At 57.0% G+C, this 25,658-nt stretch overlaps 1 protein-coding gene across 18 annotated transcripts in view; it reads left to right on the top strand.

Moving 5' to 3' along the window:
- The window catches only part of HDAC4 (histone deacetylase 4), a 410,616-nt gene that overhangs the window by 347,127 nt on the left and 37,831 nt on the right, over window positions 1–25,658 (top strand). For 16 of the 18 annotated variants that reach the window (XM_077155606.1, XM_077155607.1, XM_077155612.1 and 13 more), the window contains 6 exons: window positions 1,536–1,652; window positions 1,735–1,933; window positions 9,880–10,118; window positions 15,139–15,393; window positions 18,773–18,959; window positions 23,937–24,070. In XM_077155606.1, coding sequence (XP_077011721.1) covers window positions 1,536–1,652; window positions 1,735–1,933; window positions 9,880–10,118; window positions 15,139–15,393; window positions 18,773–18,959; window positions 23,937–24,070 — 1,131 coding nt within the window. The remainder of the gene's footprint in view (window positions 1–1,535; window positions 1,653–1,734; window positions 1,934–9,879; window positions 10,119–15,138; window positions 15,394–18,772; window positions 18,960–23,936; window positions 24,071–25,658) is intronic. The other 2 variants (XM_077155603.1, XM_077155601.1) reach the window with 1 other exon arrangement.

Genomic DNA, 25,658 nt, shown 5'->3' with positions numbered 1-25,658 from the left:
GGTTTGCCCTCTTCTTGTGAGGACACAGCTTTGGGAAGTGTGTGTGTTTCCAGGTGAACTGTGATCACTGCCTGAGGAATTGTGCAGCGTACGTAATAATTCGGCATGAGCCGCGGGCTTGTCCTCACTCGGCAGCCACTCCACCCTGCGTCCTCGCAGGCTGCAGGCGCTCCCCTCTGCTTGCAACACTTCAGAACCAACATTCAGCTCATAGATTATTTTCTTGGAAAGGAAACTTCGGAGCACTCAATTTTTCTCATCCTGAATTGTACAGTCCACTGTGAGACAAACTAAGAAGATCCGTCTATGTGACCCATCACTAACGCTGACTCTGCTTTCCAGCGCTGTCTCTGCCAAAGCCCCACTAACGACGTCACTGAGGATCACTGGTTCCTATGTCCATGCTGCACATATTTACTGAGTATTTACTGCATAGAGAATATAGCAGTGATTTAAAATTGCCCTTTTTAGCAAAGACTGTCTGGTCTAAAAGCAACAAATGTGTTATTACTGCAACTCCGACCCTCGGACTGCCACTGCCAAGCTTCCTGACAGTGATTTTAACCCTTACTCTAGACTTTGCCTGCCTGGTCTGAGCTGGATTGTTTTTATGTGTAATTCTGTAACTTTTTTTTCGAATATAATAATACATTATGAACAAGTTTCCAAGTTTCACCCACAGGCTCTTTCCCCGCCCTGAGTGTCCTAGTAGGTAAACACGTCCTCGTTTATTTAACCACTGACCATCCTGTAGCTATGTCTTTTTGTGTAGCTTGGATTATTTCCCTAGAATTTCTTTAAGATGAATTCCCAAAAGTGAATGTAGGATCAAAGTTAGGTCAGGCTTTAACGCTTTCGGCGTGGATTGCCAAATTGTCCCTCAGAAAGAGTGCATTAGTTTGTAACCCTCCCAAAAGTGTGCTTTTGTGTTTTGGGCCAAGATGGTATTTTCAGTTTTTCTGAGTTTTTATCAAATTTGATAGATGTAAATGTGTTTTTAAATTTCGTTGATGTGGAATATTTTCTCAGGAGGTTTTTCCCTTCTGTCACATGCCGTGCACACTTCTATTCTAACTGTCGCCGCCTGAGCGCCCTGTAGGTTAGCTTTTGTCCATCACGAGCATTACCAGTGCTGTTTCCATGTTACTTACCTTTTCTGTTTGGGAATTTTTTTTTTTGGAGGGGGTGGTAGTTTCCTTTTTGGTGTCTGCCTTTGATATCACGTTTGAAAAGCCATTTCCAATTCCAAGAATATAGTCTAGAATTTCTGATGACACTTTCATGATGAATGAGTAATTCATCTAAAAAGAAAGAAGACTTAAGTGGGTGGTGAATCCCACTGTTTTAGCGCAGCACCTCTGCTGGTGGTGTGTGTTCATGTTTTATGCTCCCATTTGCTGATAAATTTCTGCACTGGGATTTCTCACAGCTCAGTGCAGGATGCCCAGAGGTATTTCTCATAGTCATTTCTTGGTGTGTGTTGCCATGTCTGGCCGTAACTGACTTGTGACCCTCACTTTGTGCTCTGCCTCCAGGCCAATTTGGCGCACAGACTTGTGACCCGCGAAGGCTCGGTGGCCCCGCTTCCCCTGTACACGTCGCCTTCCCTGCCCAACATCACCCTCGGACTTCCTGCCACTGGCCCGTCCACTGTGAGTAGCCCTCAGGGGTTGGCATGGCTGGGGTGGCCATCCCAGGCCTGAGGCCCTGAGGTCACTGGGAATCCCTTTCCAGGGGACAGCGGGCCAGCAGGAGGCCGAGCGGCTGGCTCTCCCCACACTCCAGCAGCGGCTCTCCCTGTTCCCCGGCACCCACCTCGCGCCCTACCTGAGCGGCACGTCACTGGAGCGGGACGGCGGGGCAGCACACAGCCCGCTTCGGCAGCACATGGTCCTGCTGGAGCCACCCGCCGCACAGGCGCCCCTGGTCCCAGGTGAGTGGGGTGGGCGCGGGAGGCCGCCGGGGGCCTGTCTTCTCCAGAGTCCCCACTCGTGTCAGGGAGGTGGCGAGAAGCCCAGTGCCCCTTGCCAAGCGGGGGTGCCAATGGCACCATTTGCTCAGTTCCTCAAGGAGAGACTTCTGTCTCTTCGGGTCTGCCTTTCTATTTGGATTGAGACAAACATGTGATGGACATAGGAACTGACTGGAAGACAGTCAAGTTCTATCAGCAGCAAAATTTTAAAAAATTGCCCTGTCTGTGAGGGGTAGTCATATTCAGAAAAGTGTAATTTAGAAAAAAGTTGGGAATTTCAGTTATGAAGTTTGCATAGCAGCAGCAGTATAAAGTGATATTTCAGGGATGGCGGAGTGTGTGGGATTTGCTACTCAATAAGGAAGAACTCTGCTTTTTAGACCATTTAATCTCTGTGCTTCATCCTGAACTGTGTCTGGCTTCCTGGATGTTGTATTTGTTCAAAATGAAAAGCTAAAATAACTTCCGCGCTTCACGTCTTCTGAATATTCTGATGTTAGTTCATCAAGAAGTCAGGGGCCTGGTGTGTCCCGGAAGCACATCTGCAGGGTCAGGGAGAGGTTTCCCTGGCAGCTCGGCTGGGCCGTGTGGATTTGGGTGTCCGCATCTGTTTTGAGCTTGCTGTTTCTCTGCGTGCTTAGCCGGGCTGGGGCTGCCATCCCCTCCCCGTGTGGTTGGCCTCGGCACTGAGGACACCTTCCTCTCTGAGACCCGGAAGACGCCGCTGAGCTGAAACCACCCTCAGGCAACTTTCCCTCCCCGGTTCTTAGTTTCCAGAGCTGCTGTGACGAACCACGTTGGGGTGCCGATGCCTAGAGGTCCGTCCTCGGGCTGGGGCGTCTCCTCCCTCGAGCCTCGGTCTCCTGCTGGGGCTCTGACTTCCGGCCCCTCCTGCTGCAGGTCTCCTGCCTTTGTGAGCCCCCAGGACTGTGGATTAAGACCCACCCTGGTTCTGTCGGTCAGACCCTAACCAAAGCCTCTCCAGGAGGTCCTGTATACAGCTGGTCATGCCCACGAGAGCGCGGCTGGCAGTCTGAGCCTTTGCTTGGTGGGCCTCCGTCTCCCACATTCGGTCCTTTCTGTTCATCTGTTTGCTAGTTTCCCCAGATGTTTAGTGCTTAGATTAAAGTCGCGGCCCCAGCAGAGGGGAGGAGGGGACAGTGTCAAGTAAAGGGGAAGGTTAAGCCCCTGCCCTCCTTGCCTGGCCAGCTCACACACACTGCATTTGTGTCGCAACTTCGTGCAGATGGTGGGCTGGCCACAGCCCCCTGCCTGGGAGGAGCTGGGGCAGCGCCAGGAGGACGGTGCCTTCAGCACCACATCTTCCCTGGTGTGTGGCCGCCAGGGCTTCAGGTCACTCTGTGCCTCCATTTCCCCATCTGAACAGCGGGGTGACAAGAGTGCCTTCCCAGCGCAGACCAGGCTTTATGACAGCTGCGTGAGCTGTGCACGCGAGTGCTGCAGAGTCCCTGGCCCGGGGAGCCCACCTTACCTGTTAGTCGGTGTGGTGGCTGTGCTTTTGGCTTACTTACTATTTATCTTGGCTTTAGCATTCTCAACCTTGAGCTCCCCTCTGCCAGCACCTGTCTGCTCTTCCCAGGCCTCGAGGGCCTCCCCTCCACCCACCAGCCTGGCCCTGGTTCTGGGTCTCTGTGGGACCTCCTCCACACGTGGAAAAAGGCCCAGCCCAGCATCCTGCCTCTGGTCTGTCCACTCGCCAGCACCAAATCTCGTCTCTGAGGCTGGAGGCCGCGCAGCCATATGGACACAGGGCTCCCCTGCCCACCGAGAGCCAAGAGGTCCCAGGCCTGGGCAAAGCCCCAGCGCTCAGTGGTGAGACAAGACTGCTCTCGGGCCTCGTGTCCTCTGCCCCGTCAGTGTACCAGCCAGGCCAGCGCCCTCATCCCTCTTCCACCAGCCTGGCTCCATCGGGTTATGGAGGCACGTGGCCTTTCCTAAAAGTCCTCTTCTTTCACCACACCCAGCTCGCAGCCCCTGGTCCCCAGACTGGTATGCCTGCACCTGTCTGATGGCCCGGCCTCTGCCCGCTGCTTTGCTTCATGCTTCAGCCTCCGCTGCTCGATCTCAGCCTCCTGGAGATCAGGATCCTGGCTTCACTGCAGCCTGCCCTCCGCCCTTCCTCTCCAGCTCCCACCTCGTGCTCGACACGGCGGGTGCATGAGGGTCTCTGGAGGTGAACCGGGTTAAACCCTCACTTCTAGGGAGTCCTGGTGACTGACCGCCACAAGGAAGCCGCCCAGGCAGCTGGCCCTCTTGCCTCTTGGTGCCACTGCTTTTGGCCCAGAGAGCCCCTTCCTGTTGGGAATTGCTTCCCCGACATCCAGACTTTGAACTTTAGGGCTAGAGCAACTCTCATCCCACTTGTGACCCACAGCCAGGGCCCCGAGGGGAGAACGAGCCAGACCCAGAGGACGTGCGCTGCGTCTCCAGACCTGGCAGCACTCAGGTGCACTCGCGTATGTCACTCCACATAAAGCACTTACTTTCTAGAGCCTTCTGAAAAGAGCAGGGGCCGCCAGAGTGGCAGAGGTTGTATCTGGGCAGCTGGCCATGTCGGTCTCCCAGGGCTGCCACACGAAGCCTATGCCTTGGCAGCATCCAGCAGCAGGACTCAGTGATCGCACGTCTGCAGAGCCTGCAGGAAGGTGTCTGTCCCGCCTCCCTGGCATCAGGTGGTGGCTGCCACGCCATGGCCTTTTCTGCCATGGTCACCACGTGGCATTCTCCCTCAGCCTGTCTTTCTGTCTCCAGTTTCCTCTTACACAGACACCAGCCGTCTTGGAGTGCGACCCGCCCTCCTCCACCATGCCCTCGTTCAGCTTTCCCACGTCCATCTGCAACAAGCCTGTTGCCGACTAAGGCCGTGGTCTTGGGTTCTGGGGGCTGGACTTGAGCAGGGCTCCTGGAGGGCACAGTTCAACCCCTGACACAGGCCAAGGAGGACACTGGACATCCTTTCAAGGCGGAGGAGGAGTTGCCTTTGCCGAGAGCGTCTTGGCCTCTGCGGCCCAGCACAAAACTGCCGAGCTGGCGGGCCGGTGGAGGCGGGCTGGGGCAGGCGCCTGGGGGAGGGGACAGGGAGGAGCAGGACCCAGGGCCAGGGAGAACAGGCTGGCCCCATCTGACATGGAGAGTGGAGGCTGGGGTAGGTCCGCTGGGCCTGGGCCCAGGGAGAGGAAGGACGCCGCCGTGGCAGCAGTCTTCCCACGTGGGCTGCCAGACCCACCGCAATGACAGAGGCAGCTGCCTCTTGACCGTGGGACAGAAATCTGTCCCATGTCACCCTCTTACAGTGGAGCTGGCCACTGCCCATCCTTCAGTTATTCCTTCCACATCGCGGCTTTCCCCATGGTGGTTTCAGTGTTCAGGGGTCAGCATAAGAAATCAAATGGGAATTTGTAGGGAATTCTGTAGAAGCTGCTGATGATGTGCGACGGCTTCAGCTATACCATCAACTGCAAAGCATTTGCATAAACCACAAGACTTGTGTCTCTCTTACGTAGAAAGGGCAATATTCTTTTGGGTGCAGGATTGTTATTAAAAAGGGATTTTGATAGACCCTGGCACTGTACAAGGAAAGGCTAAGTTGTTATGTGAGTCCCCAAAGGAAAATGAAGGTGAAGAGCCCACACTTACAGATTTTCAGGCCAGCAAAGGCTGGTTTGAAAACTTAAAAAAAAAAAAAAAAAAAGGGTTAGCTTACGTGATGTAAAAGTAATGAGAGAGGCAGCGTCTGCCAGTGAAGAGGCAGGTAGGACGTCACCTGAAACCCTGAAGGAAACTGATTGAAGAGAAAGGCTGCACACTAGAACCAATATCCGATGCTGATGGAATTGCCCTGTATTAGAAAAAAATTGCCTTAGGGGACATGCATCAGCCAAGAAGAGAAGTGAGCCTCAAGATTTAAAGCTGCAAGGGAAGGAATACCCCTGCTCTTTCAGGCCAGTGTTGTAGGGTTCCTAATAAAGACAGCCCCAATATATAAAGCTGCTTGCCCTCGAGCTCGGAAAGGAAAGAACAAGTACCAGCTGCCTAGCTTTTGGATGTCAGGAAGAAAGCATGGTCGGCCAAAGCATTTTTCCTTGATGGGTCCCAGCCATCTTTTGTGCTGGAGGTTAGGAAATGCCTTGCCAGCAAGCGTTCTCCTTTAAGGAGTAAGCGCCTCTCGGAATGGCCTGGCCCCCCAGAGCCCCGGGAGGTCCCAGCACAGCACCTCATTCAGCCTGCTGTTGGGGGTAATTTGGATGTTGAAGGCCCACACTGCACGCCACTCCGTGGAGGGTGTCCTGGGCTTGCGAAGAAATCCCTGGTAAACTTCTTCTCCGGTTCAAAGGGAGGGCACATCTTCCGGGCCCCTGGCCTGCAATGTGGAGGGGATAGCTGTTCCCTGGCCCTGTGATGTGGAGGGGATAGCTGCCCTCTGGTCCTGCGATGCAGAGGGGATAGCTGCTCCCTGGTCCTGCGATGCAGAGGGGATAGCTGTTCCCTGGTCCTGCGATGCAGAGGGAATAGCTGCTCCCTGGTCCTGCGATGCAGAGGGAATAGCTGCTCCCTGGTCCTGCGATGCAGAGGGGATAGCTGTCCCTTGGTCCCCCATGCGGAGGGGGTAGCTGTTCCCTGGTCCTGTGATGTGGAGGGGATAGCTGCCCTCTGGTCCTGCGATGCAGAGGGGATAGCTGCTCCCTGGTCCTGCGATGCAGAGGGGATAGCTGTTCCCTGGTCCTGCGATGCAGAGGGGATACCTGTCCCCTGGTCCCCTATGCGGAGGGGATAGCTGCCCCCTGGCTCCCAATACGGGGAGGATAGCTGCTCCCTGGCCTCTCGGGAGGAGGAGTTCCTAGGAGGATGCAGGCTTGATTTGGCCCAGCTCCCCTCTGGACGCTTCCTTTCCAGAACATGCTGTGCACCCCTTCACCAGCAGGCCTGATGGCCCAGGGACCAGTGGTTTCTCAGAGCTTCCCAGGCCATTCTAATGTGCAGCAGGGTTGAAACCGCTAGTTTATACCTGACTCTTGTCTGTCTGATATCTCATCTGAGGACTCTTCAAGAATTTTGCCATGGCATGAAAGACACTGGAAGAAGCAGATGGGTTTTTAAAGACCCAGATGGCTAGAGTCACCCACCTAGTGTGAATTCATCCACTCGGGGCTACAGCACCCGGCTGTGCGAAGGCAGGCTCTCGAGGGCTGGGCCCAGGGCTGTTCACCTCCTTGTTGTAGCCCCCTCAGGTGGGCCGTGCCTGTGTGGTGCCGTGTTTACACACGCATTCCTCAGGGCTGCACATGGTAAGGTGCCAAGCTCATGGTGCTGAGTGAGCTCCTGCGTGTGCGCGTGCGTGAGAGTTGCTGTTCTTAGCGCCTCCTGTCCCGGTGTGGACTCCTGGGAGGGCCTCCCCCAACCCTGCTGTAGTGAGCAGGGGCCCCGGGAACAGCAACTCTTCTGCCAGCCCCCGAGGCTGGTGCGTCACTCATGGGAGCCCTGGGGGTTTCTGTTGGGGCTGTGGCGGGGAGACCCAGCCAGGTGTGCCTGCCCAGCAGAGACAGAGAGCGTGCCCGGGTGATCGGGGACAGAGACCTGGGGGGCGAGTGTCCAGGTGTCCCCTGGGCTTCCCTGCCCAGGGACCACAGCACCAACACTACCACTAGAGAAAGACGTCCCTGCCGGGTCCCTGCAGGCAGCAGGGTCACCCCTCTCTGTTGACAGAGAGCCTCAGACGGTCCATGGAGACCCGGCGGCCGAGCTGCAGTGCTGTATTCAGACCACGCCATGCCCTGCTCCTGCCATGTCTGCTGCCACTAACTCTGGTGTCAGCAGGGGCTGCTGCTGCTGCTAAGTGTGTGCTAGAGGTGAGCAGGGCCAGCAAGGCATCGCCCAGCCCCAAGCCTCATGTGTGCATTTGGGTCTCGGAAGACCCAAAAGAAGCCCGTATTTCACCTTCCCTGCTGCTCAGGTACGGCCTCGGACGGCTCCGCCTGCTTGCAGCCCCGACCCCATCACCACATCCTGCACTGGCGAAGTCAGGGCCACCAGCCAGGGCAGCCTCAGTTTTCTCCTTTTTTTCCTGGTTATTTTACTTAGCCTAATGGCTTTGTGTTTTAGAGGGACAAGGAAGGGAGGGCATGGGCTGGAATTGAACCCAGGTCTCCCTCATTGCAGGCGACCATTCTCCCACTGAACCACATGGGCACCCCAGCATAATGTTTATGATTATTTTTTTTATTAGAGAAGTTATAGGTTTATAGAAAAGCCATGTAAAAAATATAGTTTTTGCCCATGTAGCTTTTTAATAATTAAAATTCATTTCATCTTGATACAGTCACATTTCAAATGCTCATTAGCCTTGCTGCTTGGTGACTGTTGGACAGTACAAATCTAAAATATTCCCTTCATTGGAGGAAGTTCTCTTGGACGACACTGGCCTCAAATAACAGCCTTCAAACTCTTACATATATTTGCAAACCTGTGTCTCCTTATATTTTAAACTAGCATCTACATTTTCATTATTAGCTAAAATAGTTGTTACAAAGAATATATTTTGTGTGTATTATAAATACTGGTATTTAAAGCAAAACTATTTTAAATATATGTGACCAGAGTTTGACAATAGTGATTTGACACTTACCATCATCCATTAAAAATAGAAATATACAACTCTCATTAGCCCAAAACTTGTATTGTTTCCTTTTCTTCTTGAACTCTTGTCCATTTAATTTCCTCCATAGAATTTTATCTTAATGTCATGTAATTTTATGCTGAAATATCTTCTGCAATATATGCCATAACCCACCTTGGGTCCACCATCGGAACTTCTTCCTCATGACCTGTGGTTGGGGGGTCAGCGTGGGGTCAGAATCGGGTTTCTGCTGAGCCGTCAGGAGGACCCTTTCCAGCAGCACTGCTGACCATTAGCGCCGGGCCCAGGTGTGGCAGCTGGTAATGGGCCACCCCACTAGCGTCTGCCAGTCCAGGCTCCTGCAGCATCTCCCCTGCGGGGTGCCAGGGCCACATCCTCATTTCATAGGGGAAAGGGTCTCCTTAGACCCCTTGCCCCAGAACCATTTAAAAATGATAAACTACCTAAACCAACAATTTGCAAAAGGAAAAAATGGCAGATGGATGAAAAGCATAAAGGAGGAAAAACATTTGGCCCCCTGGGTTCACAGAGTAATTTGCACGAGTAGATTTGCACTTCAGAACGAGATGCAAATGCCAGTAAAAGCCTAACAGTTTTGTCTCTGAAGGCAGGGCATGCTCAGTGCGGCAGTGCCCCCCACCCCTGCGCGGAGAGTGGAGCCTCAGGGTGGGTCCGGGCCGTGGAGGCGCTCGTGCCTTCTTGCTGCGTCAAGTCAGCACTGTGAAAAGACCCTGCAGATGCCTCGAACCCCAAGAACATTGTGTGGTTTTTCCCCCACAGCTTCCCTTCTGTGGCAGTTAGGGAACTGCCATCTTGGGGTTCTTCTGGGACACCCCAGAAGCTGCCGGAGCCGTGGCAGCCGTGCTCAGCCTGGGCATTTCCCATGTGGCCCTGGCGTGCTGCTCAGCTCTGAACAAACCTGTTCGGGCCCCAGGGTTCCAGCCACGTGTGGGAAGGCACAGGTTCCCCTGGAGACCTCCACACCTAACCCCACATCTGCTGGCTGAGCTGATGTCCAGTAGACAGTTCCCTCCAGGTCATGGGCCTCACTAAGCCCAGAGCCGGAGCTCCAGACACGGAGCCCACGCAGTGGCCTCGGGCGCCTGGGCAGTGGACATGCCCTCAGGCCCCCGGGGAGAAGGTGCTAGAGGTGGACACCCTCGCTGTCTCATCCGTGACTGAACAGCCCCTCTCTCCTCCTTCTCTTCTTCCTCTCCCCTCTCTGCTGCCTTTTCCTCCTTATTATCTTCAGGCTGGTATCTTTCAGGCCTGGGGGCGCTGCCCCTCCACACACAGTCTCTGGTTGGTGCAGACCGCCTGTCCCCCTCCATCCACAAGCTGCGGCAGCACCGCCCCCTGGGCCGGACCCAGTCGGCCCCGCTGCCCCAGAACGCACAGGCACTGCAGCACCTGGTGATCCAGCAGCAGCACCAGCAGTTTCTGGAGAAGCACAAGCAGCAGTTCCAGCAGCAGCAACTGCACATTAACAAGGTAGGTTTGCAGGCGCAGCGTCTTGGTTTTCCCAGGTCTCTGCAGTTTGTTTATGACTATGAGCGAGGCCGGGAGACATAGCGGAGTAGAGCACGTTTGCCAGGCCAGGAGGCCCGTGCTGCCCACGGGGCTGGGGTGCCAGGCGGGCCCAGGCGCAGGGTCAGCCTGTATCCCAGCCCCAGCGCAGCGTCCACGTCTGTGTGGCCATGCTCAGCCCCAGTGCCACATCTCCCAGGGGGCTCTCGGATGTTTCCCAGGCTTATCGTGTGTAAGCAAACCCAGCACAGCAGCGTGGAGCCCCAAAAGCTATTTTCCAAGTCGCTTTGGAGCTTGTAACATGCTGGCCTGCTGGGGGGGTGTCGGCAGCAGTTTCGAGCCGAGGTCCAGCCCACAGAGACCCTCAGACCTACCCGGACCTCGGGAGCGACTCAGAGGCCCGTCGTCAGGAGGGAGCAGCACGGAAGCCTGCGTCACAATGCTGGGTACTAAATACCCAGCACTGGACACTGTTTTCCACACATGGGCGTTTGAAATAAAGCATCCCTAATTGCAAGAGAATGAGATGAGCCACTTCAGAAAGCAGCCTGCCAGTTCCCCAAGTGGTTAAGCACAGTCACCACAGGCCCCGGCCACGCTACTCCCAGGGCAACGAAAGCGCATCCACGTAAAGCTTGCGTGTGAACGTCTGTAGCAGAATTATTCACAACAGCCAAAAGGTGGAAACAACCCAGATGTCCATCGGCGGCTGAAGGGGCACAGAGAATGTGGTGGGTCGGACAGCCATCACATTATTATTCAGCCGTAAGAAGGATGAAGGGACTATCAGGCTGCAGCCCAGTGGAATGAGACACGCGCAAGTCCACACGATATGTTCCGTTTCTCTGCTGTCCGCACAAGACGAGTCCGGTGAGACAGGAAGCCAGCGGCCCCCAGGGCTGGGAGGAGGGGAGTGGGACGCGACAGCGGTGGGTGCAGGTTTCTTTGGAAGTTGGTGGAGATGTTCTCGGTCAGACAGTGGTGACCCGCACGGCTCCGCGAATGTTCCAGGAGCTCTGGATTGTACGCGCAAAGGGTGGATGCTTTGGTGTGTGAATTTTATCTCAGTAAATCGGTTAGAAGACAAGGAGAAGATGACACGATAGACGGCAGCTTCTGTGGTGATTTTCTGAGGGAAACTTGGTGTAAACTTCGGCAGCTGTGGAGATGGATAAAATTGCTCCTTGATCTCTCCCTTGTGGAAACTCCCATTGTTGCTTTTTCTTACCTCAGGCGTATCCAGTCTTCGACCCTGTGCTTGTCAGGCACTCTTAGTCTTCTACTGATTTCTCTGAAGAAGGAAAGGGTCAGGGGAAAGGAGGATGGAGAGAGATTTGCCTGGCGTAAGTGGGCAAGACGTGGCAGGACCAAGTGGCTAAAGCTTCAGATGGAATTGGGGGGGAGGAAAGCCCCCTGACTTCTGCTGCCCTTTCCAAAGAGGGGTCAAGTGCTGCCTGCCCTGCTGGTGACACCGTCAGCCCCTCTCAGCAGCTCCCTGCATGCTGCACCAGCTTCTCCTCACCCGAGCCCCCCATCCTAGCCCAGGAGGGGGCTCCGGGGCACAGCAGGGATTGCTAAAGCGCAACGTGTTCCCTACCAGCTTGGGACAGCCTCCTGCTTCTGGTTGCCAGCCCTGCCTCCTTGAGGTCTCTGCTCAATGTCACCTCCCAGTAAAGCCCACCCCTCAGCTGCTCCTCTCCACCTGAAGTGCTGCCGGACAGCAGCCGGCCCCCCACGTCTCCCCTGGGGCTAACGCTGACTCCCCTGCTGGACTACAGCCCCTCAAGGCTCTGGGGAGGGCCCTCCGTGGTTCCTAGAGGCCAACGCAGCACCTGGCCTTGGCAGACGCTCAGGACGGTTTGGTTGAAGCTTGCGGTCTATAGAAACCAGGTGCTGCGCCTCGCGGTGGGGTCAGCACATAGGCCTGCCTCCTCCGAGCTGATGGCTGGTCCCACCCAGATGCGCCCTGGTCCCTCCATCGCAGGCTGGGAGCAGACACGGAGGAGCAGGTTCTCTTGACTCCCTTCTTGGCCTAGACTGGGCCCCGATGCCAAGCCCAGCCCTGGCGGCTCAGCCTCACGGGGCCTCAGAACAGCCAGCGTCCAGCGCATCAGATGGGGGAGCGCCGAATAGACCAAGAAAGCAGCCCCTGCCGGCAGCAGCTGTCAGGTGTCCCAGGAACCTCACCTTCCTCCTTCTGCTGCCAGCGTAGGTGATTGATTTCACTGTGTCATTATCAGAGTGGCAGGGTGGGAGGTTTTAGGAAGCCAGGAGGCACCTCTTCAGTGAGAGAGTCTTGGAAAGAGTGACCTAAAAACCAAGTAAACTCACTGGATTTCATTACATGGCTGACTACGGCGGCAAAGGGGCTGATGAAAATGTCTGTCGTGTCATTCTGGGGTGCATGTGACCCCGAGGGGCTTACCTGGACCACCTGGCACCGTGGTTTCCAGGGCGTCCTCTGTCTTTTTGGATGACAGCCCTGACTTCCTCTGTGCCCACTTCCTGGGAGCCAGGAGGCCCTGGCCTGCACTGCTCTGGCCTGCAGTGGGGCTGCAGCTGTTTCTTGCTTGGCTTCTGCTCACTGGCCACCTGCCTTGGAGTCAGAGCTGGAAAGGGAGATGGAGAGAGAATGGCTGTTCTTGTTTTCCCGGGGCCCACAGTTGTTACAGGGTGAACTGTGTCCCCCAAGAAAACATGTTCACCCCTCACCCCTGGCACCTGTGAGTATGACCTTATTTCAGAAAGAGGGTCTTTGTCAGTGTATTCAAGTTGAAATGAGATCACCCAAACCAGGGTGACCAGCACCCTGATGAGAGGAGGCAAGGCACTGTGGCAGAGCAAGAGGCCACGGTCCACTGGCACTGGCTGGGGAGACGGAGCACTGGGGCCACCAGGAGCTGGAGGAGGTGAGGAGGGGGCCCCAGTACCTCTGGGGGCCCAGCCCTGCCCACGCCTTGCATTCGGACTTCAGCCCCAGAACCGAGGTGATTGAGCCACCCAGTCGGCCTTAATGCGTGTGGCAGCCCCAGGACACCTAGCAGCAGCCTGGTGCCTTGTTTGGCTGGGAAAACACCAGGGGCAGAGGTCGGCCCAGGAGCTGGCCGTCACTGTCCAGGCAGACGTCAGCTCCTGCTGGCGTGTAGGGCCGTCCAGGCAGCAGTGCTTGTGCACGGCTGGCCAGGTGAAGGCATGTCCATGGGTGAGTGGAGCTTTGTGCTGTGGCAGTGAAGCCCCTGTGTCTGCATCACGGGCTCCTGGGCTGACCTCGGGGTGGCCTGGCCTGCATGCAGGTGGCATGGCCTCCGGCCAACTCGAGCACAGAGGCATGGTGGTGGGAGTGCAGCGCCATGGACACGAGTCCCTGTGAGGTTTCTGAGCACCACGCCATCATTTGAATCCCACAGAGCCCGAGTGTGGATTCCATCCCTGGAAGTTTGATGTGCTTCCCTTTAACTCAGCAATCTCAATTTTGAATAAGAAAACTCAGACTCATTTATTTGGGTGGTCTAACTGTGAGTGTGTCCAATAGTTTTAAATACTGGGATGTTTACCAGTTTGGTGTTGGCTTGAACTCCAGTCTGATTATTTTAAATGCATTGTTCCAGATGGGCAGGGAGAAGGGGCACCATTGCTGTTACTTAATTGAGAAAAATGGGTCTCGAATATCCATCAGGCCATCGGAAGACAAAGAGCCAGTGCGCTGGCCAGCCAGTGGCCTCTGTGCAGCAGCGTTTTGCTGTCCCCACCGCCTATGCAAGCTCCACACCCGAAGCCAGCGTTGGCCTCAGCCACAGCCTTGCTAGTAAAAGGAAAGCTGGATTTCAAAAGAGAGAGACAGACAGAGAAAAACAAAAACAGGCGCTATGTTTGTGTCCGGCCCGCGGAGGCTGTTGCACAAGCCACCTGCGTCAGTGCTGAGCTGGGGCCAGCAGCCTTGGGCCTCGGCACCCCTGCTGCCATGGTGATGTCCCGCAGGGCCTGTGTCTCCGAGCCACTCTGCGCCACAGGACAGCAGGGCCCAGCCTGAGTGGGGCCCAGAGGCCAGGCAGGGTCAGGCCCCCAGGATCCCTTTGCCAGAGCAAGAGTTTGCTCTCCCAGAAGTCCAGATGCCACAGCTTCTCCACAGGGGCCAAGCCCAGGACAGCTGCTCCCTCTGCTCACGGCTCAGGGAGACCCAAGGGGGGGGCTGCAGACACCCCAGAGCTTTCGTCTTGTACAAAAGGCACAGCGGCTTGTCAGCCCCTCACTCTGAGCCTCCCCTCAGTGCCGCCCCTGAAAGGGAGCAGGGAGGGACATGTGTTTCCTCCTCACTGCGGAACTTCCCCCACCACCTTTCCTCGCCCGTCTCCTGTCCTCTCTTCTCCCCCGGCCCTTGCTCTGCTTCCGTCCCCATCTCAGTCTGAATCTGTCCTCTGAGCCGTGTCCACGAGGACCGTGGAAGCTGGCCCAGACGTGTCCTGTGTTGTCCCCCTCTGTACACAGGCTCTCCCCAGGCCTGCCCTTCGCCTGCGCCATGCCCTCCCTGGGACCCTCATGTCACCCCTGGCTGGCCAGCCTGCTACCGCAGTGCTGTGCTTCTGGAAGGTCGGCCTGCTCGGCTGCAGCACCAGGGCCTGTCGGGGCCTGTGTCCAGACTCCCCGCGGAGTGAGCGGGGTCTTTCCTGGGCCGCCCGGTCTGGTCTCGCCTTGGACACCTGAGCCCTGCTGGGCCCCCTGCAGCTCCCCAAGGTGTCCTGGAGCCCATCTCCATCACCTTGCCCTGGCTACCTGGGAGCTCTGCCCTTGCCTCTGCGAGGTCTAACGGCTGGTCACGGCCATGGGATGTGTCGGAGGGGTCCTCGCCTCCCAGGAACTAAGACCCCAGAGAGGGCTGCGCGATGAACCCTGTGATGCAGGAACCTGGGGAGAGCCCAGCCGAGGCCTCATCCTCCCTCTGGTCAGCCCTCCCGCCGACAGCCCGTCCACTCCGCTGCCTTTGCAGATCATGCCCAAGGCAAGCGAGCCCACCCGGCAGCCTGAGAGCCACCCCGAGGAGACGGAGGAGGAGCTGCGCGAGCACCAAGCCCTCCTGGAGGAGCCCTTCCTGGACCGACTGTCCGGCCAGAAGGAGGTGCCCGCGCTGGGCGTGCAGGTCAAGCAGGAGCCTGTGGAGAGCGACGAGGAGGTGGTGGAGCCCCCAGCAGAGGGAGAGCCTGGCCAGCGCCAGGCCGCGGAGCAGGAGCTGCTCTTCAGACAGGTACCCGGCGGGGCATGGGGGCACATGGCAACGGGAGAGGGTGGGGGCCAGCTGTGCCCGGGCCTGCCCCCCAGGCATCTTCTTTCTGCTCCTTCCCAGACCCCCACCCAGCTTCCCCAGGGAGGTGTGGGGTGGCCTCGTGTGTGTCCCCCACTCGCCACGCCCTGGAGGTGCCATGGGGGTCCCACCCCTGCCCTCCATTTCCCGCAGGCCCGTTCCCCACGAGTGTTTGCTTCGGGCCTGTGGCCTGAGAGTTCACACAGAACCCAGCTGTTGGGAGGATTGAGCAAGACCACCAAAGCTGGGGTGAGGAGGGACTGTTAACGGATCATGAAGGCAGACTGGGTCTCACACACGCCAGGCCCTCTCAGGACCAAGGCAGTGCTAGTGCCTCATAGGTCCGCATAGGTCCGGAGAGCGGGACCCGAAATCAGGGCTGGGCAGGCTGCCGGGCCCTGGCGCACACCAGCCACGCTCAGCAGCAGCGCATACGTCTCAATTAATGATCTATTTATTTACAGTGAAATATAAAACCACCCAGTCATCAGAAAGGTACAGGACAGCTGGTTTCTAAGTAGGAAGCCCTACCCTGGAAGCCACAGGGCCATCAGGGAAGCTGCTTCTCCAAGAAGCGGGAGACAGCAAGGAAAGCTGAGGGGCACAGTTCAGCCTCACCCTCGGGCCCTGGCAGCTCGACTCTGGGTGCAGGGGCCCCTGGGCCATCTGCTCCCTTCTCTCTGGACTTGCTCCTGGGTCAGTGACATCTGGGCTTATTGCCTGAGCTGCACAGTCCGCCCCCCACCCCTCCACTCCCACCCAGGACCACTAACGTCAAGGGACAGGAGAGTGACTTGGCCTAGGGCCAGCATTTCCTTCCGTGCTTATCTGAATAGGCTCACCCCCAGCAGAGTGCCCTGTCCTCAGACCCCAGCCAGGCTGCCGTCTCCCTGGACTCCTCAGGGGTGGCTGATCTTTCAGTTCTGGGCCACTTGAGAGCACCGAAGCCACGAGTTAATCAGCCCTAAACACTGAGAGTTGATGACAATACAATTAAGCCATTGCGTTCCCCACGGTGAGGGTTCCCACAACGCCCCGTGTTGGCCTGTCGGGGGCCTCGTTCCTGCACCACGCCACGGCCTCGCAGGAGCTCGCCCCTCCCTGTGACAAATGCTGTTACTCCGCTGATGGGAAACGGGAGAGAATTTATGGATAAAACCTTTAGGACTCATGTCTTGTAGACGACAATACCGTTAGCATTTAGTTGAGGAATTAGCTTTGCAGTCCATGCATGAGACAATTATTCAAAACACTCATTTTCTGTGTTCTTGAGAATAACAAACAGAACCCCCTCATCAGGAAACTTGTGCTGGAAACGTGGGGTGCATTTTCTAGGCTGCCTGCACAGCACAGCACAGTCCCTGCTGGGGGCTGAGCCAGGGAAGGGGACAAGGGCTTGACAGTGTGGGACCCCTGCCCCTGTCCTGGGCTCTTCTAGAGAAGGGGGGCCCACAGGCTCCTCCTCCTGCTGCTCCCCTCCCAGTCTCCCAGCCCAGAAGCCACCTCCTCACCCCACTTCCTGGCAAAGGGAGCCAGTCCGGAACACAGAGGCTGCCCCTCGGCATGCCTCTGGCGCATGGATGTGAGTGCTGCCCCACCCCTGCTGAAGCTTGCCGTGCATCCAGCAGTGGATCTGAGACCTGGCCTTCCCAAGTACAGACTTTGTCCAAGGAAGCTGAGGCCTGGCCCGAGGTGCCCTCCCTCCCCCAGCCTGAGCCTGTGAAATAGACCAGCATCCCACTGCTTCCTCAGGGGCCCTCAGGGAGAAGCCCCTGCTGCAGGCCCCGCTCCCCCTCCCTGCCCCTGCTCCCTCCCCTGGGGACCCGCTCCTAGGGCAGACCCAGCCTGCTGCAACTGACCCCACCCCATCTGGTGTGCAGCCCTCCCCATCCTCCTGCACCCTCTGGAGGTGGGCTGGCTCAGCCAGGGCTCCCAGGGCCCAGTGACCCCACACTCCAGGACCTCTGCCTCCCCCTCCACTTTGGCCCCGGGTCCAAGCCCTCTCCCGTTTGCCAGCACAGCGTTCAGGAAGGTGCCAAAGCTTGTTCCTTTGTGGCTTTGTCCCTTGGTTCAGAATCCAGAGGAGAGGAGAGGCACAGCTAATTAGACTGGGACACTGCTGGACACAAAGTACCTCTCCCCTGCAGACCGCTGTCACTCCTCAGGCTCTTAACCTGGAGCCGCCCTTCATCTGGGATCTGGCGTGTCCTACAGAGGCCACACTTCCCGTGGGAACCGAGACGTCAGGGAACAGTAGTTTCTTATTTCGCTCTGGTTTTTTTGTTTGGAAAGTGGTCCAAGTGGGGTCACATGGCGTGTCCACCTAGTGGCCTCACCCCTGCCTGGCCCCCTCGGCACCCAGCCCCGCACCCTCCGAGCTCAGGCTCAGGTCCTAGCACCTGAACAGGATGTTTCTTCTTTTCTTTCCGGCCTGAGGAAAAGTTCAGGGCTTCTCAGGAGGGGGGCGGTTTGCAAAGGAGGCACAGTTAGGCCCCAGCTCCTGCCACTGCCCTTCCACCATCTGTGGGCCAGGCAACGCAAGCCCCCAAGGCAGGCACAGCGCCCACACAGTGCTAGCTCCTTCTGCGCAGCCACGGTCAGCTCCTCATCCTATATCTGCTTTTTGGGGAGACCCATGAAGCCCAACTTCCACCTCCCCAGCGCCCCACTTCCCCAGCGTCCAGCCTCCCAGTGTCCCGCCTCCCTAGCACCCCACTCCCCAGTTCCCCGCCTCTCCAGCACCCCACTTCCCCGGCATCCAGCCTCCCCATTGTCCCACCTCCCCAGCACCCCACTCCCCATTGTCCTGCCTCCCTGGCCCTTGCCACATTCCTGCCCGCATGCTCACTGAACCTGGGCCCCTTTACCTAGTTGTGCTATTCATGCAGATTTCACCACCTCCTCTGAGAAGCTCCCCTGGATCCCCCAAACTGTGTGAGGCCCTCCTGTTAAAGATTGACTTAGCACTTGCTGTGATTGCCTTGCAGAAGTTTAGGTTTGTTTACAAGGTATCTGTCTAAGGCCTGTCTTCCCAGTAACTGCCAGTCCTTGAAGGCAGGGACCATGCCTGTCCCACTCAAGGCCGTACAGGGGCTGAGCCTCTTCCGCATCGCTGCACCGTGTGACACGTGGCACTCAGTGATGTGGAAGGATGGGCGGCCAGTGGGCCCAGAGCTGAGGGGCCAGTGCCCTGGAATGCTCATGACCTGTGACCCCACGTGCGAGAAGGGGCGGAGGCAGGACTTCCGAGAGAAGCACACGCGTAACCCTGAAGCTGCAAGGCGTGTCCTGCGCTGAGGCGGTGCTGGTATCCCCCCTGCAGCAGGCCTTCCTCCTGGAGCAGCAGCGCATCCACCAGCTGAGGAACTACCAGGCGTCGATGGAGGCAGCCGGCATCCCTGTGTCATGTGGCGGCCACCGGCCTCTGTCGCGGGCTCAGTCCTCCCCAGCATCTGCCACCTTCCCCATGTCCGTGCAGGAGCCTCCCGCGAAGCCGAGGTTCACCACAGGTAACACACCTGCCCCTTTGCCGGGGGGCACAGGTACAGGGAGGGGCCACTCGGGGCCTGCATCCCGGGGTAGAAGGGGTCAGGCTGCGTGTGGCAGCTGGGCAGGGGCTGCGGCACACACAGTCCCAAGCAGGCCTGGACTGCCTGTGTTCCCGGCCCTGCCAGCCCGCGAGCGTCCTGGGATGGGACCAGGCAACTCAGCTCCAAGGCTCCCCCACCTCTGACCCCTGGAGCCTGTCTCGGGGTCAGAAGCCCAGAACGTTGTGGTCTCGAAGAGGACAGTCCCCACTCACATGCCAGCATGGACGTGTAGGGTACGTGGCTGTCATGGACGACAAGCTTGCTTTCTTCATTTACGCTCCACGAACGGAGCGCAGGTCAAGGGCATTACCTTGAGGCTTGGGTGGAGTGCATGTCTCGGAAAATGAAATCTCTGTGACAAAAACTGAGGGCGCCCTTACATCTCACTTTCTGGATTTCTTCGTCCTCTGCTATAAATGCCACCTCTGTGCTGCCTCTCCGTGTGGGCACACGTCAACGCTGGCAGCATCTTTGCATTTGCACAGAGGACAGTTCACCAGAGTCAGAAACAAGGACCCCAGCGGCGGGGTGGGGGTAGGGTGCCCACCCAGCCAAGGGGACACAGGCAGGTCTGGACCCCTCCCACCCGCAGCTCCCTGGCGCAAAGGAGGAAGGCATCCCTCCTGGGCCCGTCCCTGCTGCCCAGCCACTTCCCGTCACCTGACATGGGGGGCTCGCTTTCTGGATGCCCCATCTTTCTTCAAAGGTGCTGTTAAAGTGGCTTACTGCTCTGCGCATTGAAAATATGGCCACATTCCCTTTTTACGGTCTTAGAAGGATACTCTTTGTAGCCAGACGAAAGTTAAGTATTATCATCCAGAAACGATGTTGCTTTTCAGAAGGAAAATCAGAAAGCTGCAGAGGGTCACAAACAAAATCAGCCAGTTGGCCCTTTCTAAAATAAGTCCTGGTGGTCTGTGGAAGTGCATGGGTCCTTAATATCGTGGAGACCCATGTCCCAGCTACCCCAGCTGCTTCGTGGAAATCCTACCGCACGAAGTGTGCCCACCATGCAGGTCAGCGGCCGTCTCCACAGGAAGGGCCCAAGTGCCAGTCAGAGGTCCCCACGACAGGCCCCGCCGCAGGCATGGTTTACCGATGCCTGTTTTTAGCTTGTCTCTTCTTTTTTATTAATAAAACAGTGCATGTTTACCATAAAACAAAGTGAAACAAACAGAAAAAGATGGAAACACTTAAGGTAAAAGCTTCTGCACTCCTACTCCTCATCGGCGGCCATTGTCAATAGTTTGGTGTAAATCTTCAAGATTTTCCTCTGTGCAGAGACAGACATAGACATTTATTTTACAGAAATAGGGCTGTAGTGCTTTTCTCTTCATACTTCACCCTCTATCTCAGGTATTGTTTCCACTTCCTAGGCTGCTTCAGCAAATACCATGAAATGGTTCAGCTTAAACAGTGGGAATTTATTCACTCACAGTTTTGAAACCAAGAAAATGTCCTAATAAAGGCGATGCTTTCTTTCCAAATGCAGGCTGCTGGTGACCCTTGGCACCTCTGCCACTGGCAGGGCACACAGCAACACCTGCTGGAAGCTCCCTTCTCTTGCAGATTTCCTCAACCTCAGCTCCATGCTTCCATGGCTTTCCTTCTCCTCTTCGGTCCACACCAAAGAATTGGATCAGGTTTAAGCACATGATTTCCTGGGGTACACACAGCTCAAACCACCACACTCCACCCTCTGGACCCCATGAAACATGCTCTTTCTGCATGTAAATACGTTCACTTATCATTTCAGTAACAACCCTAAAAAAGTTTCATGAGAATCAGTTATGGGGAGTGGTCTGTGCTGGGACACAGCTCCCCTCCACCTGGGGACCTGAGAAACCTGGAGAGCAAGTTATCTGCTTCTGATACACAAAGGACGGACAAGTGTAGGAAAGACATTCCCATTCCCACCGGGAGAGATGGGAAGGAAGACAGGTCATGGGTGCCACGCCGTTCAGAGGCCCTGCAGGGCACACTCCATGGGATTTCCAGGTCTGAGAGTCACCGACGGAAGGACATTTTGTCCTCCAGGCTGATGCAGCGGCAGCCCTACACTCTCCAAGTGATTGAGCAGCCGCCCTGCTGTCCCCAGAGACTGGGGTGCTGCTCTCCCTTTACTGAAGTGGCGGCTGCAGCCCCTTGGCTCCCTGGGGCAGCCATACTCACCCTGAGCCCCCTGGGTGGAAGGCCTGCCCCCTGCAAGTGTGCAGCCACACTCCCTCACACTCACCTGGGCCCCTCTCTTGGCCCATGAAGATGTCTTCAGTCCAGTCCTCAGCTTCCATCATTCTGCCTTTGAAGTGATTTTTCCTCAATCTGACCCTTTTCTGTCCCTTTTGGTCCAGGCTGGCTGTGGTTCTTTCATGCAGATCTCAAAAGGTCTCGTCAGCTTTGCATGTACTATGCAGGGGAGCAAACCCTCAAGACGGGAGGACTTTGCACAGACCCTTCCTAGAGAACCGCTTTTCCAATCCTGAGTTGCACTGAAATGGTTAGCTGCTTCCCAAGTCAGTGAGACCCTCACCTGGGCACTGTTCCCTGGGGATTCGCTTTCCAGAAGCTCAGGATTTTCCAGACCATCAGTTTCTGGTTTCTTTATGTACATGAGGTCAGTTCTCAGCTTATCCCTTTCTTCTTGCATTTTAGTATAAGCTGCAGTGAGAAGCCAGGCTGCGTTTTCCACGTACAGCTTGGAAATCTCAGCTAAACATCCAACCCCATCAATCTCAAAATCTGCCTTCTGTGACATCAGAACTCAATTTTTCCAAGTTCTCTGCCATTTTGAAATGAGAATCACCTTTTTTTCCAGTTGCCAATACCACATTATTTTCCTCTATCAAATGCACACAGCTCTTCCAGAATCTTCCCATTGCCCAATCTCAAAGCCGTTCCCACATTTTTTAAAATTTGCAATGGCAGCAGAATGGCAGAAACCAGAATTTTTTCTGGTTTCTCCTGGGTTGCTTAAGCAATTACCATGAAATTGTTCAGATTAAACAATGGCGATTTATTTGCTCGCGGTTTTGAGGTCAGGAAGTGTCCAGATGGAGGCATCCTCCAGGCAGCACTTCTCCCTGGGGACTGTGGCATTCTTGGGCCAGCGTGGGCGACCCTGGTCCCTCTGCCACAGGGCAGGGCATATGGCAGCATCTGCTGGGCGCTCCCTCTCTTCCGGGTTTTCGTGGTTGCAGCTTCTTGCTTCCATGGCTTTCTGTCTCTCTCTGTCTGAATTTTATTCCACTTACAAATGACTCTAGAAATAGGACTGAGACCCATCCTGACTGGGCTGGGGCATACCCACAGGGAAGGATGAGATTTCAGAACTTGCTTTTCTGGGGTACATACAGCTTCACACACCACGAGTGTCTTCCCATGTCCATGCCCAAAGATGCAGCTCATTTTTTCCACATTCCATTTCTGGCTGAGCCGCACATGAGCTGTGCCCCTGCTGACGTCTGCATCTGTGCAGAACCTTGGGCCCTGGCCCGGTGTCTGGGCACCGTCAGCGAACCTGACTTTGTCCTGACAGTCCTAGTGGACAGCGGCCATCACTCCCTTACTGAAGGGCAGTTGGGTCGATTATACACAATCGTGTGCGTGTCTGTACAATTTTTGCAATATCTATTTTGCTATTACAAACTCAAATGCTCCCTTGCCCACACATCTTAGTGCATTGGTTGTGCATTTCCTCTAATCTGTCTGTTTCTTACTTTTAAGTTCCATATCCTAGAACTCAATTTTGCTTGTGCCCTCAGGAGTCTACAAATGTGAGGAGCGGAGTCCTTTCACACCAACTCTGAGAGGCTGAGCGGGAAGGGGTCATAGTTTCTTTACTGCTAAAGCAGATTCCAGCAGTGCATCCACTTAAACCCGCAGAATCTGCTGTTAGCCCATGATTTTGACTCGGCAGCGGGTGCTCTTTCTACAGCGTGCCCGCCTGTTGACCTGAACTCTCACACCTCAGTGCCCTACTGGCCAGGTGTCTGCCACCCTGGACAGCTGGGCTTGTGAGCACCGAGGGTGTCATGGTAGTGACAGGGGGTGCCCCTCCCTGCAGAGGTCACCTGGGGTGGAGACCCACTGAGCCCACCCCTCACAGGAGCAGGCCCCAGTGGGCGTTGGGTCCACAGGCAGGGGTGTCTCAGCACCTGGGCTCCCTTTCTCAAGCCTCCAGACAGACCCCATCCAGCCTCACAGCATGCCCCCCTCTTTGGACCTGGGACAGTGGCACTGGCCACTGCTCAGTTGGGGTGTTGCTACACCTATCCCGCAGCCTCCCAGGTGGCCCAGCCACTCGGCTCTTCAGGAGTCAGGCTGTGGTCAGGGACCCTCCTCAGACATTCGCTTTAAAGGCTGCATTAGTGCTGCCTCCGTACGCGGGCTCCCGTCCCAGCCAGCTGTCCGTTTCCAAAGGGAAGGAACTCCACAGCAGCTTGGGTCCTCCAGGCCCCCAGGCTACTTCCCAGGCCCTAGGGGCATGCCCAAGGATCTTTGGATGTTTAAAGGCCCCAGCATCTCTTTCTCACAATCAGCACGAGTGCCGCGAGGGACCCCCACAGGAGAGGCGGCCCCTGGCGCAGGCCTGCCTTTTCTCCCGTCCGCTCCCTGTCTGGTACCCCTGCGTGGGCCTTGCTGGCAGCAAGGCTGGGAGTGGGTGGTCCACCAGACCCCCAGCTTGGCCTCATCTCTGCTTCTGCCCGTGGCTGGTCAGGGGCTACTGGCAACTGTCTCACTTTTCAGAGGATGTGGGTGGATGACAGTGCTGCTTGCCTCCACTTCTAAAGAAGGGGCTGTTCTGCACAGGCGCCCTGGGCTCTCAGCCCGATGGGGGGCCTCGGGCAAGGTGGGGTGGGCCGTGCCCTGCTCACCGTGTTCTCTTCCCCGCTCCAGGCCTCGTGTACGACACACTGATGCTGAAGCACCAGTGCGCCTGCGGGAACACCAACAGCCACCCCGAGCACGCCGGCAGGATCCAGAGCATCTGGTCTCGCCTGCAGGAGACGGGGCTCCGCAGCAAGTGCGAGGTATGCCCGCCCTCGGCCCCCCAGGCAGGCTGCCGCTGCTGTCAGCTGGGGAACCGGGGGCTGCCGCTGTTGTTGGCCGGGGAACCGGGGGGGCTGGGGGACGGGGGCTGCTGCAGCTGCCAGCCAGAGGGGCCAGGGCAGAGGTCTGGTTTCTGGGAGCTGCTTGAGGCTAGTGCCCACCAGCCTCTGCCCTGCTGGGAGCACATGCCCACCCCTCTGCCGCACGTCCTGGTGGGGACTCCCTCAGCCCTTTCCACTCTCCTAGCCCTTTTCCTGGAGAAATGATCCATACACCTGGTGGGCCGTCTTTTGGGGCCAGCAGGGGCAGGGTTTAGGGGCTTTCTGGGTCGGTCAACAGCTCTCATCTCTCCCAGCACCTCTGATGCTGCCTCAGGGCAGGGGATCAGCGTCTCCGGGCAACAGAACTCTCTAGTTCTCGTTGGCCTGAGCCTGGTGACTGCAGGTTCTTGATCCCCCACAGAGGACAGTCTGTGGCCATGTTGAGGGAGCAGGCGCACGGGTCCCGTCTCCTGGGGCCGGGGGGCCTTGCGTGGGCAGGTGGGTGCCCCTCCACTTCCTCATCTGTAGACCAAAGAGGACCTGCGGAGTCCCTTTTCTCCAGCTGGGAATCCCACAGAATCGGGAGTGGAGGCAGGAGACGGGCACGGTGGCCAGAGGCCTGACATCAGCTCAGCACCTGTCTGTGGCCATGGCTCCCAGCAGGGCAGACGCCGGTGGGCACCAGCCTCGGGCAGCTCCTGGAAGCCAGCCCACCACCCTGGACCCCAGCTGACAGCTGCTGGGTGCCCAGCCAGGGCTCTGGTGGACACAGGCAGCTGAGGGCGCATGTTCAGGGCACCGGCACAGCCTGGGGGGCCACCTCTGTCTCTGGGGCCCCTGCAGAGTGGTTCCAGCGTCTTCTACGCCACCTTAGGCAACTGACAGGCTTAGGGTTCTACGCCAGCCTGTGTTGAGGATCCCGTTTCTTTCACCAGCTTTACGGAAGAATAGCTTTTGGAGAGAGAAGGGCACAAAAGCCCGATTCAGAACCTCTTGTGACATGCCCTCTGCCTGGGCACCTGCTTCTGGAGATGGCCAGAGGCACAGGGTCTCAGCACTCGCCCACTAGGGCAGCGTCACAACTGGACTGCCCATCCCCCTCCCTCAGCAGGCTGCCCCCAAGTCTTACTTAACCCCTGACCTGTCCCCTCAGTCCTCCTTCTCCCAAGGAGTGTCCACTTGCACCTGGGGCCCTCTGAGTAGATTCTCAGCCAGAAAAGCGAACAAGAAAGGGAGGGACATGGAGGAGAAAGGACAGATGCTTCCTCAGGCACGGGCCTGGGGGTCCTCAGAGGCCCCTGGGCCAGGACTGATAAAAGGGGTGCCCTAGGATACAGGGAGCCCTCGGGGTCACGCCCTGCTTCAAGGGCAGCATCTGTGGTCACAGCCCCGAGAGATGCAGCATCCTGACTGGCCAAACAAGTGAGCCCCGCTGCCCTCGGCCTCGCACGCCAGGCTCTGCCCCGGGACCTTGGGCCTCCTCAAGGAAGCAGGACACCCAGCGAGGGATGCACGCTCGGATGTGGTC

This window comes from Tamandua tetradactyla, chromosome 3 (assembly GCF_023851605.1).
Source record: "Tamandua tetradactyla isolate mTamTet1 chromosome 3, mTamTet1.pri, whole genome shotgun sequence".
NCBI lineage: Eukaryota > Metazoa > Chordata > Mammalia > Pilosa > Myrmecophagidae > Tamandua > Tamandua tetradactyla.
Note: the sequence above shows the minus strand (reverse complement) of the source record. Positions and strands in the feature narration are given on the sequence as shown.